The 19,040-nt window shown below is 39.7% G+C and overlaps 1 protein-coding gene and 1 long non-coding RNA gene across 2 annotated transcripts; both read left to right on the plus strand.

Moving 5' to 3' along the window:
• Positions 1-1,789: 1,789 nt before the first annotated feature.
• On the plus strand, positions 1,790-2,287 carry LOC143187743 (uncharacterized). The gene is made up of 3 exons (XR_013003273.1): positions 1,790-1,855; positions 2,063-2,149; positions 2,240-2,287. It is a non-coding gene; the product is annotated as an uncharacterized LOC143187743 (long non-coding RNA).
• Positions 2,288-14,931: 12,644 nt separating this feature from the next.
• LOC143187741 (uncharacterized) lies at positions 14,932-16,633 on the plus strand. The gene is made up of 2 exons (XM_076391958.1): positions 14,932-16,361; positions 16,411-16,633. The coding sequence occupies exons 1-2, from the start codon at positions 14,932-14,934 to the stop codon at positions 16,631-16,633; spliced, it is 1,653 nt and encodes a 550-aa protein (XP_076248073.1).
• Positions 16,634-19,040: the final 2,407 nt, after the last annotated feature.

Genomic DNA, 19,040 nt, shown 5'->3' on the forward strand with positions numbered 1-19,040 from the left:
TTTCAAGATACGTCACATCCTCCACCATCTGCTTATTCTTCAACTGTAAAAATTTTGCCTTTCCTATATGCCCTAAGCGCCTATGCCATAATTCATAATTATTAACTATCTTATTAGAAATATAAGAATTAAGTGAATTTACTCCTTTTTCGATGACATCAAAATCTATAAATATTAAATTATTTGAAGGCTTACCAATCATCATCATTTTACCGTTTTTGATTATTTCGACGCCCCTCTCATTGAAAGTTATACTCATTCCTTTTTGCTGCAACTTTCTAACGGATAGTAAGTTGTACGGCACGTCCGGGCAGTACAATACGTCCTCCAAAACGCCTTCAATTCCCATATTGGTGGTCACAGGTATCTGCCCCTTCTTCGATGCAATTATATATTCTCCATTTTTCGCTATCGAAATCCTGATGGGTGGATCAAGTATGGTCATATTTGAAAATACATTATCTTCTTTGACTATATGATCCGATGCTCCAGAATCCAGGATAAATGTTAATTTTCCGGTTTTCATGACCTGGTAGTCTCCGGTCATAAAGGCATATCCCGACATGTTGTCGCTTGTAACAGCTTGCGTCGTCTGAATTGTATGTATATTTTGATTTTTGTTTCTTTGTTCTGCTCTATATTGGAGCCTCTTCTTATAGTAATAACACTCTTTAATCTTGTGTCCTGTTCTTCCACACTGATGACATTTTCCGGTAAAAGATTGTCTATTCGGCTTGAATGTATTTCCTCTTCTAATGTTACCTCTTCTATTACTTCCTCTTTTAAAGCGTGTACTTCCAAAATTATGTGGTCTTTGATTTTCCACTTCAGCTTGGAGTACTTTCGCGCTGGTATCCAAATTTTCACTTTTAATTTTCGTTTCATGATCCGACAGTCTCTTTTTAACTATGTCAAGTGTAATTCTCGCTTCTGTCATCATCGTCTCAATGACAGTTGACACCGTATCATATACTTCGGGCAAACTAGATAACAAAATTGAAATAGTTTCGTTTTCCCGCACAGTCACACCCGCAGCTGATAAGTCTGTGACTAAATCGTCAAACACTTCGAAATGATCTTTCAACGAACTGTCACTTTTCATTTTCAATCTTAAGAGCTTTTTCCTAATGGATAATTCCGTAGCCGTACTTTGACTCTCATACACTGAACCTAAACTTAATATTATTGATTTTGCTGTACTTCCCGGAGTGTCATACTTCAAATGCGTATCAGATAAATATTGCACAACAGTGCATTTGGCAATGCGTTCCGCCTTCGACCATACTGCGGTGACAGGAACCGGTGGTTGCTCGTCAAGAACTTTTAATAGATCGAGCTCATATAATAAATTACGAACTCTATGCTTCCACGCGTTGTATTTCGTACCACTGAATTGCTGAATGTTTCTCCTGTCTTTGGACATCTCCATCGTCACGCAGTTTAAAGTATTTTACACTTAATTGATTAAAAAAAAACTAAACTAATTAACACGCGATACACTTAATTATTATAGAATGAATTCTGGACCCATAACCTGTTGGAATATGGAACAATTTTAAATAAAAAGAAATTTGATTTTTTAACTCCACGCACGGAAGAAGTCTGTACGATATCTGATCTCACATGAATATATTCAAAAGTAAATAAAAAACCATAGAAACAAGACAGAACACTTTCTGTATCCTTCGATACTTTCGATACTTGTTTTTGTTCCTTGATTATATAATCTAACATATAACGTGTGATCTGATGAAACATTGTTGCAATTCAGAATAAAGATTTATAAAAATCCAAATTATATTTTTTTACATTGGAAAGATTCCCAAAAAAATTGGAATCGGCAGCACTGGATATCGTAAGTACTATTTTCACTTTAATTATACTTTAATTAAGCTGTAACGAGCTTCTCTCTGGAATACTTTCAGATAGTGACATTGCATTGAGAGTAACTGAAAAGATATTGTCTGAGGGTACTCCTAGAGTAGCTCGCGATAGTTTTTACATTGTCAAGCATCCACGCACCCCTAAATTTATAAAATTAATTCTTTATGTATTTTTTCAGCTCATAAACCATTGGTTTATGAGGTTCTATGCCATGCGACGTCGGCGGCAGCAAAACATCTGCGAGGAGCACCAGGCGTATCACGCCGTAATTACCATTTCCGAATAATACATTTTAATAAAATACTTATTCCATTTAATTTTTTATTAATTTTCTGTATCCTTCGTCTGCTTACAGCTTATAAACTTAGTGTTTATAATGCACCGTGAAGAGCGCCGACGCCGACAATATAATAACGTGTTACGATCCGAGGGCTAGATAGTCCGACCGAGGGTGAGGGTTTTTTGGGATATTGTTATTGTTTCGTGGACGAACCAACGGGTAACTTTGCACTCGTTGAGAGCCACCTCACGGATGTAGACGAACCAGTGCGCAAAGGCCAACACCGGGAACCTCCTCAGGTTTTAGGTAGGTTTTCGTGGACGAACCAACACTCAACTTGGCGAGTATCGGGAGCCACTAGGGTGGAATAAAGACTGTGAACGAACTAGTGAGCAACTTTGCACTCGCCAGGAGCTACGGGACGTGGAAGAACCAGTGCGCAATCGCCAACACCAGGAGCCACTTGTAGGTTAGGAAAGGGACCTTCGCAAGGATTGCGAAGATGTTAGTATAGCCTCGTAACTTTTAAATTTATAATATATCTCGAGCGGTAAAGATATAATATTTGTGGGATCGTTACGCGTTCGCTTCTTATTGGATTTAGGAAAGGTTTTGATTGAACTAAGTCCAATTTAACAAACCTTATAAAAATGTATATTACTACACGTTTAAGTTTGACTCGAAGGAATACAATTGTCGAAGAGTTTTAAGTGTCCCGGAACTACGTCCTCTCTCTCTAGATTACGCACAGAGGTATGCGGGGGACGCGTCGTTAAGACCACGTTACAGTGAATTTACTTTACGTACTGTACTCTATGATTCTGCTCGAAGGAGAACTAATGATCGATCTTGCTTCCAGTCTCAGCCGCATACTGAACTCGAACTGGATTGGAAATGAGCCCGCTAGACCGAGTCTCTTGGCCTTCTTATAGTCAAAAATCTATGACAAAAATGGTGGGGACTCGGCTGCACGCCACCGCAGTCGCTCGGACGGCAAACTCGTGCTCTCATTGGCCGGTGTTTTTCATTAATAACTGGTTAACAAAGCCTCATCTTACATTTTCGCTAAGGAAAAAGTTGTTTCAAATTACCCCCTGAATCACCCCTTTTAAGGAATTGCGACATTTTTGTTACACCCTGTATACCACTAAAACCGATGCTTGGGAAGTTTCGAGTCATAATGGTGAAATGTCACCGAGCTGAAGAAATATTGCGAATTTCACGTCAAACGCCTACTGTTTTAGAAAAATATATATTATTACCATATTATTACCATGTCCGCGTGTCGCGGTGCTGCGTCGTCATAAAGACTGTTCCCATCGGAAGCTCCCCACTCCGCCATCGGTGAAAGCCTGTTTCACACAGTTTTATCATTGGCGCGCAATTCAACACCTACCTTAACGTAAAAGTACGCATTATATATCGCTGAAAACGATGCTTAGGCAAGTTTCGAGTCATACTGGTGAAATACCACCGCACTTGACAAAATAATGCGGATTTCACGTCAAACGTCAACTTTAACGTAAAACTACGCTATATACCACTGACATCGATGCTTGGGCAAGTTTCGTGTCATACTGGTGAAATATCGCCATGCTTGCTGTAATACTGCGAATTTCGCGTCAAACGTCGACTGTAACGTGAGACTACGCAGTATATATCACTGAAATAGATATTTGGGCAAGTTTTGAGCTATGTCAGTAAAATATATCCGCATTTGATGAAATATTGCGAATTTTAAGTCAAACGTCGATTTTAATTTGACACTACGCATTCCAAGTCACTGGAAACGATGTCTCGACAAGTTTCCAGACGTATTGGTGAAATATAACCGCGTTTGCCTACGAAGTACCACCTTTCTGAATAGGGAATTTAGAAGAGGATACCGTGGAGGTTTTAGTGGGTGAGAGTCCCACACTACACTGACAGACCTAAGGTGTGCGGTAGGACATTTCCTCCACGTGATACTAAAAAGAAAAAAAAATCCAGGCCGCAGTTTGCACCCAGGCTGCAGTTTGAGCCGCTACTCAACCAGATCGGACAATTATGGCCGCAGAAATCGATTTGAAAAGCATAAAATTGAGAACAAATAAGCAGTTTTTCGATCTTATGATAGATACCGATACAGCGGATGGCAGAATAATGATTGTATTTAGTGTAATAGTAATTTAGTAATAATTTTAATTCCATGAACTTCAAAAATTTATATGCTCATACACTAAAATATAAAGATTTAACAAAAAATTAACCATGATAAAAAATGTTTATTCTTATTTTTCATCTATAATAATTATAGAAATTACTAACTTAATTTTTTTATCATTATTAGCTATTTCAAAAAATATGAAAATTAGAGTTCTTTATTTCTTTATTTCATTTATTAGAAGATCTCTAATTTTAACGGGAATTTTATTTAATAATTTTAATGTATACTCAGCAATCCTAATAATAATGGGAACTTCATTAAAATCCTGGATTATTCCATTTAATGCTTGATTTAATTTTATATTTAAATCAATTAATTTCATAAATGCATTTTTAATAATAACATTCATAAAATTAATTCCTTTTATTCTTTTAATAAATTCAATCCCTATAAAAGAATTATTAATTATAATTACTCTAAATTTAATTGTATCAGCGCTATTAATATTAAATAAAAATTCTTTAATACTAATAATATCATTTTCTTCAATTTATCAAACTTCATTAATAATAACATTAATATATTTAAATTTTTATATTTTTATTCTTTACTTCATCATATATTCAGTATTATCATATAATATAATCTATTTAATCATAGATATAAAATTAGAAAATAAAATAGAAATAATAATCTTTAACAATAAATCAAAACTTACATTTTTTTATTTATTACTAACATATATACTTATTCCACCAACAGGAGAATTTTCTTTAAAATGATTAGGGTTAGAGAACTTAGTAATTAAACTTAATGGTCTTAATCTTATCCTATCTATCATTATTGTAATATCAAGACTATTAATAATTTGAAATTATTTAAATTTTATTAATAATAATTTATTCAATAAAAATTACTCAAATATATTCTTAAAATACAAATATATAGATATGTGAATTTTATTTATTATAAATATAATAGTAATTATATTTAGAATCATATACATTTACTTTAAAATCTAATTTCTAAAAAATTATATTTTATTTTTAAATTTGCTATTTAATATTTTGATTAAACTATAGAAATTATATTAATAGTATTAGAAAATTTTATTTTCATAAATAAATTTACAATTTATTCCTTTTATCAGACACAATACTCTAATACTTTATTTAAAGATTTGAAGTTAATTTTAAACTATTAATCTTCAAAATTAAAAATATAAATTTAGTTTTATAAATCTTAATTTCTTCGTGAATAAAAAAATGATAATACTCCACTAATCATAAAAATATTGGCATATTATATTTTATATTCGCTATATGATCAGGAATAATTGGTTCATCAATAAGATTTATTATTCGATTAGAATTAAGAAGACAGGGGCATGAATTAAAAATGATCAGATTTATAATTCAATTGTAACGTCTCATGCTTTTGTTATAATTTCATTTTATGGTGTTACGTTCCGAACAGGAAATTTTTCGGATTTTTGACTTTCGGCCATTACGTCGGCCGGGGTGTGTCACGACAATGCTTTGTCATTATGGAATTTCCTAGTCTGGCACATTCTGGCCTTTGACGTTCAAAATTCTAAATTATAATTGTTGTGATTGTATTATACGCTCTCCTTGGAATCGTCGTCGAAAGTCGGCGACGCGAGTGTGTGTGAATTTGTGAGAGTTGTGAGGATGTATGTGTGCGTGTGTGTGTTCTTCTGAAGCCTCGAGAAGGTGAGCATGAACACCTTAGCCGTAACAACTATCGTTACATTACGATGTTTGGAATTGCGGGTTCTCATGCGCTTGAATGAGTGTGCACCGAGAGTGTGGTCAACACCTTCTGTCGCAAGTCAAGCATCTTGTTGTCCGTGATGCCTGTTGGAGCTAATTGCAAATTGTTCATAGGGTTCCGATGCACCTGTATCTTGCATGAATTGGGACGGTTGCGAGTAATCGCGGAAAACTTTGTAATGAGACGGCGTGTCAAGAATTTGGAATGAGAACCTTTCGCGTTTGGTTTTGGAATTCGCACATAAAACTGTATACAGCGCGCGACACGACGCGACGCGCGAGCGACGATACCACGCGACGAAAACGCCGAGCGTTTCCCGCGAAAGTGTGAAAAACTTGTGTAAATTATTACAACAAATTTAATAATTATTGACCGTCGTTAATTGTAAGGAGTAATAGAGGATGTTGTTCATGTGTAGCATTGCGCAAAATATTGAGCAACCTGTGAATTGTGAAGAAAACCGGAAATAGAGCACACGCGATATATCGAAATGCGAGTTGACAAATCGCGCGACGGCTCCCGCACGCTGCCTCACCTGATTCGTCAGGACCTCTCACGGATACGGCAGAAGATCACTGTATTGGTGATCCTCGAAGGATCCTGCCTATCCTGATTTCCGTGATCGATCACTCTTCGTCGACAAGTCGCGAGGTGCGTGACGGGAGACCGTGGGTTTAATTATATTCTATTTCTTTCTTTCCGTCTATCTTTTTTGTTCTTTTCTCAATTATTAATTGTTTCGAGCGTAGATTCACGGGAGTGAATGGACTCAATCGCCCACGTAAAATTCGGCAACTCGTTCAGAAAACCATAGTTCGATATAAAATTCAATTCTCTAACCATTCCGCGTGTGCTCTCTTTTTCTTTACAGTATTATCATCATTCATAGCTACATTGTATCGTACTGCATCTTACAACCGAACTGGCACACCTTAAGGATTTGACTTGGCTTATTATTGGATTTGTTATTTGGAAAAGGATTGATTACGTTGATTTCTTCAACTGCGTGAGTCTTTTGAATATTGTCTGATTTTGATATATATATATATAATTGTCTGGAATTGTTTCATATTCTTTGTGTATTGATTATATATATTAATTTCTCATTGTTGTACATGAATTATCGCCTTTTGTTTCGCCACGTGGTTTGAGGGACATCGATATCGCCAGTCGATATCGTGGATTTACCTTGGTGTCCTTACGGCCACCTTGGCGCGGGATAGTCCACGTGCACAGCACGGTTTAATATCTCGGTTGCGATCACATATGTGAATATTTCCTTTTCTTTCTTTTATACGATGCGTGCATTTATTAACGTCATATAATTGTAATTAATATCTTATTATATTATATAATACTTATTATAATTATTTTACGGTTGTGTGCTCATTCACCGTGGTGCATTTCAATTCTTTCCTCTTCAATTTTCTTTGTTTATGCATACGATTATCTATTGTTAATCTTGTTGTTAATTCAACAACAACTTGTTACAATCTCAGAGACTATAATATATTTATTTTTTTTTTCCTTTTGTCTTCATATATACTTTGTGCTGATTACTTCACCTTTCCAAATGCAGTATTAGCATAAGCCTCCACCTCTCGGGAAAATCGATCACGCATAGCGGGGCCCGTATGGGACTAGATGGTTTCCTAACCCATTTACCTTTATCCTCCTTGGATATTTCATTAATAGAAGTTTAGATATACTCGCGCATCGTGGCCGAGCTTCCTTTTCACAGCCGCTCTGTTATCGCGACCACACTACCATTTCGCACTGTCTCGGCACATTTAATTTACAGACAGAGTAGTGGCTCGGACTAGACGTTAGAACGCATAGAAGTATATTTTTCTCTATAAAAATACCTCCCATGACTGACCTGTGGGGTGATTGTTTATGTGACGGACGGAGTTACGAATTCTGTTCGTAAGAGAAGCGATACGAACGAACGGAGTTACGGACTGCGCCCGTAACAGAACTGGTGGCAGCGGTGGGATAGGAAATTTTTCCGCCGAATTCATCGTGTCTAGCGTGATTCTTTTTCTATAGAGAGGCTAATATTGTAATTGGAAATATTTTGAGAATTTATATTTTGTTTATTATTGCATTTTCAAATTATTGCATTTGTTTGGTTGTTCAAATTACGACATCTGATTCTGTTTGAGCAATCAAGTAAGTGGTATTTTGTTCCAACAATTATTTGCATTTTATTTTATTATATTATTTATGTCATTTACCTTGATACGTTATTTTGCTAAATTTATGATTCTTGTTATATATGTTTATGTCATATTCGTAGCGCTCAGGAATTTTCACTTGATTCTTATTTGAACTTTAATATCTGCATATTTCTATATTTCTATATATATATTGTGTTACATTACTATTTGCATTACCATTGATTTGATTTATATGACCTATTATTGATTTGGTTTACTCATATTGTTTATATTGTGTTGATAATTGATATTCTTTTTTGTATTACATTCCATTTGATTTTATACACGGTTCACAATGTCGACTCCAAATCCAAACCCCATCGGTAACGCGGAAGATAATAATACTTTAAACGCGAGTAATGCTATGATGACTTCTATGGCTGAGTGTTTCACTTTACAACATAGTATCTTGAATATTCCGTTTTTCGACGGGAAAAATATTCCTTTAAAGAACTTTTTACAAGATGTACAAAATGGCTCAGTATTCGTTCCTCCTGCGTTAGAATCTTCATTTTTAAGAGCAGTACAGGGTAAATTACAAGGAGCTGCTAGAGACAGTACTTGGGGTAAAACGTTTAACAGTGTCAATGAATTGACTAAACATTTGAAATCTAGATTCGCTTCAGATAAAACCTACCCGCATTATCATCACGAGATAGAAAATATTAGGATGAAACGCGGTGAAACAGTAAATGATTTCTACGATCGGTTGAATATATTATTGAATGGCGCAAAATCTGCACTAGAAGATAAATACGGTGAGAATTCAGGACAGATGTTAGAGCCCGTCAAAGAAGTAGCATTGGAAGCATTCATTCGAGGCTTGCCAGATGAAATCGCTAGAGTAGTAGACGTGCGTGATCCGAAAGATTTGGATGAGGCTTTAAAATTTGCAACTAGAACTGAATCTAGGATTAGATCAGGAATAATACCATCGGGAGAAACTTCGCGAGTAACATTTGCAGACGATAATCAACCATTAACGTCTCGACCAACGTCTCCATTTTCTCCAAACTCTAATTATCGTAACATGTCGAGTCATTATCAAAATTATTCGGTTACGAGACGCGAAGAACGTCAATCTCGATCACCTTCTCCTAGTTTTGCGAGAACTCCACTGCGAGGGAAGGATTCTCCTCCTAGATACGCGAGCTCAACGCATAATTATCCAAATTATACGAATCTTCCAAATTATCCAAACATTCCTAATATGAATCCGAATCACCATGGTCAACCATACTACCCTCCTTATCCTATGTATCCTCCTATGTTCTTTCCTCCATATTATCCACCGTATGCAATGTACAATCCAGATACATACAACCGTCGATCATCCAACTCATCCACTCCTACATCTAGTAGACCATCATCACCGCATCCTAATAAACCTAGCCAACCAATAGAAAATGATTCTTTAAACTCCCTACCGACTCGTCGAACGGACGCGACGACGAGTCTCTTTCCGACAGAGCGTCGCATCACAGCGAAAAAGTTGAAACAAACCCAATAGTTCTTCCAGTAAAACATGAATCTCCTGTAGTTAAAATGTTCGCTACAGAATTACAATCAGGTTGTGCACACTTTTTAGTAGATACAGGGGCGGACATTAACATAATTAAATTAGATGCATTACACGAGGATGTCGAAGTAGCACTTGACGAATCAGCTATACTCACAGGTATTACTCCGGATAAATTAGAAACTTTAGGTACCACAATCATTACATTACAAAATAATCCAGTCAGATTCCATGTCATAAAATCACCATTCCCATTGATTAGCGATGGTATTTTAGGAAAGGAATTCCTAAGGCAGGAACAAGCAGAAATTTCTTTTGCCCATAACACCTTAGTTACTCAATCAGATCCTATCAGACCTATGCATTTTGTAGGAGAGGAACCATTAAATACTCGTCCAGTACCGAAATCGCGAATTCTTAGAATAAATGCTAGAACCAGACAAATCATTGCCATTGACGTCACGAATAGCGACTTAAAAGAGGGGTATTTACCAAAATTGAATGCACAAGACGGAGTCTACATTGGCGAAGCCGCTGTTTCTGTAAATGACCAAGGCAGGTGCCATGTTCTCGCCATAAACACCTTAGAGGAAGACATTGAAATAGAAATCGAACCACAGAATTTGATTCCTTTTGAATATCATAGTTTACAGGAAGAGGACAATGATTCAGATTCCACAAACGCTAGTATTCACCTTAATAGAATAGATGAAATAGTAAAACGTTTGCGATTAGATCATTTAAACGACGAGGAGGTGGAACACGTCCTTGATCTTGTAGAGGAATTTCCTGATAGATTTCATCTACCGGGAGATACATTAGAAGCTACTCCATGCATTACGCATAAAATTCCTACGTCCGATGATGTTCCAATTAATACGCGACAATACAGATTTCCTCCGGTTCATAAGGATGAGATACAACGTCAAATTTTCGCTAAATTAAGTAATGGTATAATAACACCGTCGAATTCTCCGTATAATTCTCCACTCTGGATTGTCCCAAAGAAACCAGATTCTAAGGGTAATCCGAGGTGGCGAATGGTAATAGATTTTCGTAAACTAAACGAGAAAACGATCGGCGACGCGTATCCGTTACCTAATATTGCCGACATTTTAGATCACCTAGGAGATGCGCAATATTTTTCGATTTTTGATTTGGCCAGTGGATTCCAACAAATCGAAATGGATCCAGCTGATAGGCAGAAAACTGCATTTACAACACCTAATGGCCATTATGAATATATTCGCATGCCCGAAGGTCTTAAAAATGCACCAGCTACATTTCAACGGTTAATGGATCAGGTATTACGCGGATTGCAAGGAATAGAAGTTTTCGTTTATTTAGATGATATCGTGGTTTACGCGAAGTCTTTGGAAGAACACGGCAGAAAAATTCGCAGATTATTTAACAGGTTAGCAGACGCGAAATTGACTCTTCAACCGGACAAATGTGAATTTCTAAAAACTGAGGTCACTTATTTGGGACACATCATTGGTCGTAATGGAGTAAAGCCCGATCCGAACAAGATCGGGGCCGTGAGAAATTTTCCCCGTCCACAAAACCCTAGAAACATCCGACAGTTCTTGGGTCTTGCAGGTTATTATCGGCGTTTTATAAAAGATTTTTCCGCGAAAGCTAAGCCTCTAACGGATTTATTAAAGAAAAATGCTCAGTTCGTTTGGGGTAAAGAACAGAAACGAAGTTTCATAGAGTTAAGAAATGCACTCTGTAAACGACCCATATTGCAATATCCCGATTTTAATAAGCCATTTACACTGACAACCGACGCATCAGATTATGCAATAGGAGCTGTCCTTAGTCAAGAAAATAACGGTTATGATCTACTTGTAGCATACTTGTCTAGAATGTTAACGAAACCAGAACAGAATTACTTTACCACTGAGAAAGAGTGTCTTGCAGTGTTATATGCGGTTCTACATTTTCGACCCTACCTTTATGGAAGAAAGTTTACTTTGGTCAGCGATCATGAACCCCTTAGATGGATAAATTCGGTTAAGGATCCAGGACAGCGACTGATTCGTTGGAGATTGAAACTTCGCGATTATGAATACGATTTCGTTCATAAATCAGGCAAGTTAAACACCAATGCAGATGCACTATCTAGAAATCCAGTAGATGGAAGTCAACTAACATCCTCTGACGAATCTGATGTATCCATGGAATTATCTTCTGAGGAGTCTGACGCAGAATCAAATCTGGGCAGTCATATCTTACTACCGATACAGAAACCTAAACCTTCTAGTAGAACTTCTGGACCTTCGAAACAGTCAACAGATCCTTCAGTAAAGCTAAGGGTAGGAAGACCATTAGGATCAAAAACCAAACCAAAACCACCACCTGCGCAGGATCGAAGTGCAATAGCTACTAGAACTCGCTCTCAGGTGCCAGGAAAATCAACACAACCCATGGCAGGATCTTCAAAGGTTTCCGAATCACCAAATTCTTCACAGTCACCCGTTACTACAGTTCCACGGACCTCTTTGGATGAAGACTCACCTTCTAACGATCCTCCAATTTTGAGACAACGACGGAGTGTTCTCCCTAACCTGGAATTTTATCCTGAGAAACGGATAGTGGATGTACCTAGAATTCCAGAGAAAGGTACCTCCAGCAATAAAAACCCATCAAAACACACAGAATCAGAGGATCTACCAAATTTACAAGGCATTGCAATTGAGTTGCCAGAATCCTGCGACACAGTTACGGATGACGACATAATAGAGCCTGTTCATTCACCCTTCACTCCAATGGATATCCAAGAACTCCAGGAATCTTTTAAGAAATTCGATCAGTCTTTGCAAGAGCGAGGGTTTGCTCTTGATGATGAGGGAGAGGATTTAGTTAAATTAATTGATTCAGGAGACGAAGATACACCAACAGACGGTGTAGATGAGACAGACATAAACGACGATGAATCTGAAGACGTCATGAGTCAACGAGTTGAGGAATTAATCCAGAAATCGACAACTATTCCTTCTCTCTTTCAACCTTCAAGTAGCAGAGCCCTTTCCAAACCACCTGCGCTTAGAGATATTCCTGAAGACACTGAACTAAATGAAACCAATAACTCTATAATCATTAAACCTTCGTATCAATCCATTTTCCCAACACCCGCTCCGTTAACGCAACCTTTAGCTCTTTCAACACCATTTCCAAAACCTTTATCCACTCAAATTTCTAAGGAGGGAGGAAAGATTTCATCTGTACATTGGCCTAGACGTCTATTAGGGAACCAAAGGGGTTCACAAACCCTAATGACCGAAGACATTCCACCCGACTTGGAAGCAGCAAGACCGCTGGATTTCCCTGAACTTCAGCATAAGGCTACTGAATTCATATCTAACACCAGAGAAAATCTTACTTATTCCCGATCGCATTACGTGCATTTTGTGTCAGCTGATTGCGAACCAATAACTTCAACTAGCAAATTGCTATCTGACTTACACATAGTAAATTTTGAGCATATGAAATCAGTAAAACCAACAATAGGTCAAGTATTAATTACTAGTCGAGGAAAATATAAAATCTTCAGCATAGTCGTAAAAGCTTTTCATTCAGATCGTCTTAGTATACACAACTTAATAAATGGACTATCAAATTTAAAACATATACTTTTAAAATCAAACATTTCATCTTTTAGAATATCCCATTCGGGTGATTTCACAGACGAGCTTCCTCATAATATGCTTGCACCTTTATTAACCTATATTTTTGAAAGTAGTGGCATTGAAATCACAATTTGCTATGGTAATATACGAGTACCTCCAAAATCAGTACGCGCTGAGATCATTTCGGAATTTCATAGTGGATTAATTGGCGGACACAAGGGTGTGACGAAAACATACCGTAGAATTAGAGAGAAATTCTATTGGCCAGGTTTACGAAACGATGTTCAAAATTTTATTCGTAACTGTAAGGATTGTCATAGCCATAAATTGGTTAGAGCCAAAACCAGGGAACCCATGTTAATAACTGATACTCCAATTGAAGCTTTTGAAAAGGTATCCTTAGATACAGTGGGACCTTTACCTACCACACCATTGGGAAACCGTTACATTCTGACAATGCAGGACAACTTGACGAAATACTGCATAGCCGTTCCCTTGCCTGACATAAGAGCAGAAACGATAGCGCATGCTATGGTTACACATCTGATATTGCAGTATGGTGCACCTCGTATAATCCTAACAGACAGAGGAACTAGCTTTATGAGCAGCCTCATTCGAAGTTTGACACGTATACTGCGAATACATCACGTTACAACTTCAGGTTACCGTCCACAAACGAATGGGGCATTGGAAAGGAGCCACATCGTTCTAACCGAGTACCTTAGTCATTATGTAAACGACTTCGACGATTGGGATCGTCTGATACCTTTCGCGATGTTCTCATATAACACTTCAGTACACGAGGCGACTAACTTCACGCCGCATGAATTAGTATTCGGTAAAATAGCGCGATGTCCAAATAGCTTTGAGCCAGATCAAAAACTTCCAACCTATAACGCTTACTTGCAAGATCTAATAATACGGTTGACAGAAATGCAAACGTTGGCGGGAAAGAATCTAATCAAGGCTAAGGAAACCTCTAAGGCGCAGTATGATAGGAAAGCAAGATCATTCCAGGGAAAGATAGGAGACGTGGTACATGTCTTGGTCGAACCCAAAAAGGGAAAGTTTCATGAGCGTTACCGCGGTCCTTACGTAATTGTTGGAACACTGGAAGGAAGGGGAATTATACTAAGGGATGAGCAAGGCAACCTTCTTACTAAACATCCAGACAAATTGAAATTAATTTAGAGTCCAGAATTTACCGTGGTTGGGGAAATCGGCGGATTGAAAGCCTACGAATCAAGTTGTTAGAATCCAAGCCCGTGACTTGTCGCGAATGGGTCATTTTCGGGGCTTCGGGGGAACACCTCTGGATGGGACGCTATGTCCACCTGATTGCCTCGGGGCGATTCCGGTGTCCTTCTTTCCACCACAGAACGTCGAACAAAAGGGGCTATTTTATATATTTGAATATTAACTTACTTATAGTCTTGTGATTTACATGCTACACTGGGATGGCAGGCACTAGCGGGTACCGGGTGGTTGAGGCAGAGCGTCGGGTGTACGTGGCGATGTTGGCGCCCTACACCAAGAAAAAGGACCTGATGAAGGTCTTCGGTAGCTGGGGCGCTCGGGAAGCCGTAGTCCAGAGGAAGGCCACGGGAAACACCGCATTCGTGACCTCCGAGACTGCGGAACAGGCGAGCCGAGTCGTCGAGGAAGCGGGGGTGCATCCTTTCTTTTGCCACAAACGCAAACTGGGTGTCCTACCGGCTGACAGCTGGCATTCGCGAGAAGAGGACGTCCCGGTCAGGGAACCAGCAGTGGATCCCTTCGATGGCCTGATCTTGCCGCCTTCCAAGGCAGCGGCCCTCCCCGTCGAGTGTCTCGCGCATATAGGCGCATACTTGGAGTACCGTGACCGGGCGCGTATGGAGCAGGTCTCTCATCGCTGGCGAGAGGGGAGCCTTTGGTCGCATCAGGGGGTGACGGCTTTCGACCCTAACGACTGGCGCTGGGGAAATTCGTGGAACTGTACATGGGAGAAAAACCCATTAAGCACTGAGGCCTTCCGTTGGGCGATTCTCCGCGGCGGCAGATATATCACCTCACTGAGGCTGGACGACTCGCGTCTAGTATCAGCGCTTCGACCGCAGGCGTTGTCTATCGCCGCCGCCCACTGCGGGCGTTTGAGGGATGTCGACTTGCTGAGTGTCAGTATACGTCCTCCGGTCTTGAGGGAACTGAAGACCTTACGCGGGCTTGAGTCCCTTACCGTAGGGAGGTGCACTGGTCCCGTAGACCCGGAATTAAAAGAGCTTCTCGACAACAATACCGCATTGCAGACTCTCACACTGGTGGGCAATTCATTCACGGGTTCGGCCATTAGGGACGGGATTCGCGTCGGTACGCTTCGTATCCGTCGATGCCAACGGATGCGGAGTGAGTGCCTCGCGTCCGCGTTAGCGTCTGCCGAGCGCCTGGCGGCCCTCGAGATTGGCGGGTGTTACCAGATAGTGGATGCCAAACCACTCGATGCCCTAATAGGGAATAGGCAGCTGCAAATATTTTTAACTGAGCTGATCATCCACTTAGTTAATTTTTATCCAGCGCCCATTATTGGCGACATAGACGAGCCTGAGGTACCGATACTGGAGCCGGAGGTGACGAGAAGGGCAGTAGCTCTGATGGACTCTTTTCAGAATCTAAGAACATTAGACGTCAGTTTCTGCCGCTGGGTAGACGGACGAGTAATCGCGGCAGTGGGTAGATCACTCAGAAGCTTAGAGAGGCTCAACATATCTGGGTGTATGTCCTTGAGAGGGGAGGACTTGGAACCTTTGAGCAACCTGTCTGCCTGCCGGGAATTACAAATGGACGCCCTGTTCGAGACAGTCCGGGGGGGGATTTTTGAGCCGCATGATTGCGCTTACGACGCTGACCTGTCGGGATAACAATTCGGTCACCGATGATGACATCTGTGGATTGCTCAGAGCCGCAGCACAATTGGGCCTGCTGAATCTCGAGGGCTGCCAGGGCATCGGTAACTTGACCGTGGGGGTGGCCAGCGAGACCGTGCCGGTGCGGGGTCAGATCCTGTACATGTATCTGGGGGGGACTCGAGCCAGACCCGCGAAAAGACAGCGAGCGACATTTTACAACCGAGTATATTATGAGAGGATAGGACGGCCAACGTACTTCCAAGTAGACGAGTAGCGAGTGCCCTGCCTTGCAACAATGCTCAGGCATTATGGACTTTCCTAGTTGCATGTCGGGGTGCCGTCGCAAAGGAATATTCGGTAACAACGACTTCAGCGGGTTCGACGCTCTTCCCGTCCGGGGGCGGTGATATCAGCATAGCGATTGTCGTCGGGGACGACGACGATTCTAAGGAGGGAGGACTGTTACGTTCCGAACAGGAAATTTTTCGGATTTTTGACTTTCGGCCATTACGTCGGCCGGGGTGTGTCACGACAATGCTTTGTCATTATGGAATTTCCTAGTCTGGCACATTCTGGCCTTTGACGTTCAAAATTCTAAATTATAATTGTTGTGATTGTATTATACGCTCTCCTTGGAATCGTCGTCGAAAGTCGGCGACGCGAGTGTGTGTGAATTTGTGAGAGTTGTGAGGATGTATGTGTGCGTGTGTGTGTTCTTCTGAAGCCTCGAGAAGGTGAGCATGAACACCTTAGCCGTAACAACTATCGTTACATTACGATGTTTGGAATTGCGGGTTCTCATGCGCTTGAATGAGTGTGCACCGAGAGTGTGGTCAACACCTTCTGTCGCAAGTCAAGCATCTTGTTGTCCGTGATGCCTGTTGGAGCTAATTGCAAATTGTTCATAGGGTTCCAATGCACCTGTATCTTGCATGAATTGGGATGGTTGCGAGTAATCGCGGAAAACTTTGTAATGAGACGGCGTGTCAAGAATTTGGAATGAGAACCTTTCGCGTTTGGTTTTGGAATTCGCACAAAAAACTGTATACAGCGCGCGACACGACGCGACGCGCGAGCGACGATACCACGCGACGAAAACGCCGAGCGTTTCCCGCGAAAGTGTGAAAAACTTGTGTAAATTATTACAACAAATTTAATAATTATTGACCGTCGTTAATTGTAAGGAGTAATAGAGGATGTTGTTCATGTGTAGCATTGCGCAAAATATTGAGCAACCTGTGAATTGTGAAGAAAACCGGAAATAGAGCACACGCGATATATCGAAATGCGAGTTGACAAATCGCGCGACGGCTCCCGCACGCTGCCTCACCTGATTCGTCAGGACCTCTCACGGATACGGCAGAAGATCACTGTATTGGTGATCCTCGAAGGATCCTGCCTATCCTGATTTCCGTGATCGATCACTCTTCGTCGACAAGTCGCGAGGTGCGTGACGGGAGACCGTGGGTTTAATTATATTCTATTTCTTTCTTTCCGTCTATCTTTTTTGTTCTTTTCTCAATTATTAATTGTTTCGAGCGTAGATTCACGGGAGTGAATGGACTCAATCGCCCACGTAAAATTCGGCAACTCGTTCAGAAAACCATAGTTCGATATAAAATTCAATTCTCTAACCATTCCGCGTGTGCTCTCTTTTTCTTTACAGTATTATCATCATTCATAGCTACATTGTATCGTACTGCATCTTACAACCGAACTGGCACACCTTAAGGATTTGACTTGGCTTATTATTGGATTTGTTATTTGGAAAAGGATTGATTACGTTGATTTCTTCAACTGCGTGAGTCTTTTGAATATTGTCTGATTTTGATATATATATATATAATTGTCTGGAATTGTTTCATATTCTTTGTGTATTGATTATATATATTAATTTCTCATTGCTGTACATGAATTATCGCCTTTTGTTTCGCCACGTGGTTTGAGGGACATCGATATCGCCAGTCGATATCGTGGATTTACCTTGGTGTCCTTACGGCCACCTTGGCGCGGGATAGTCCACGTGCACAGCACGGTTTAATATCTCGGTTGCGATCACATATGTGAATATTTCCTTTTCTTTCTTTTATACGATGCGTGCATTTATTAACGTCATATAATTGTAATTAATATCTTATTATATTATATAATACTTATTATAATTATTTTACGGTTGTGTGCTCATTCACCGTGGTGCATTTCAATTCTTTCCTCTTCAATTTTCTTTGTTTATGCATACGATTATCTATTGTTAATCTTGTTGTTAATTCAACAACAACTTGTTACAATCTCAGAGACTATAATATATTTATTTTTTTTTTCCTTTTGTCTTCATATATACTTTGTGCTGATTACTTCACCTTTCCAAATGCAGTATTAGCATAAGCCTCCACCTCTCGGGAAAATCGATCACGCATAGCGGGGCCCGTATGGGACTAGATGGTTTCCTAACCCATTTACCTTTATCCTCCTTGGATATTTCATTAATAGAAGTTTAGATATACTCGCGCATCGTGGCCGAGCTTCCTTTTCACAGCCGCTCTGTTATCGCGACCACACTACCATTTCGCACTGTCTCGGCACATTTAATTTACAGACAGAGTAGTGGCTCGGACTAGACGTTAGAACGCATAGAAGTATATTTTTCTCTATAAAAATACCTCCCATGACTGACCTGTGGG

This window comes from Calliopsis andreniformis, unplaced genomic scaffold (assembly GCF_051401765.1).
Source record: "Calliopsis andreniformis isolate RMS-2024a unplaced genomic scaffold, iyCalAndr_principal scaffold0203, whole genome shotgun sequence".
Lineage (NCBI taxonomy): Eukaryota > Metazoa > Arthropoda > Insecta > Hymenoptera > Andrenidae > Calliopsis > Calliopsis andreniformis.

Excerpts from the sequence above, each read along its gene's own strand:
- LOC143187741 (XM_076391958.1), top strand. The coding sequence starts at position 14,932 with ATGGCAGGCACTAGCGGGTACCGGGTGGTTGAGGCAGAGCGTCGGGTG. Across the intron at positions 16,362-16,410 it reads TGCGCTTACGACGCTGACCT|AGCCGCAGCACAATTGGGCC; the intron begins GTCGGGATAACA and ends TGGATTGCTCAG.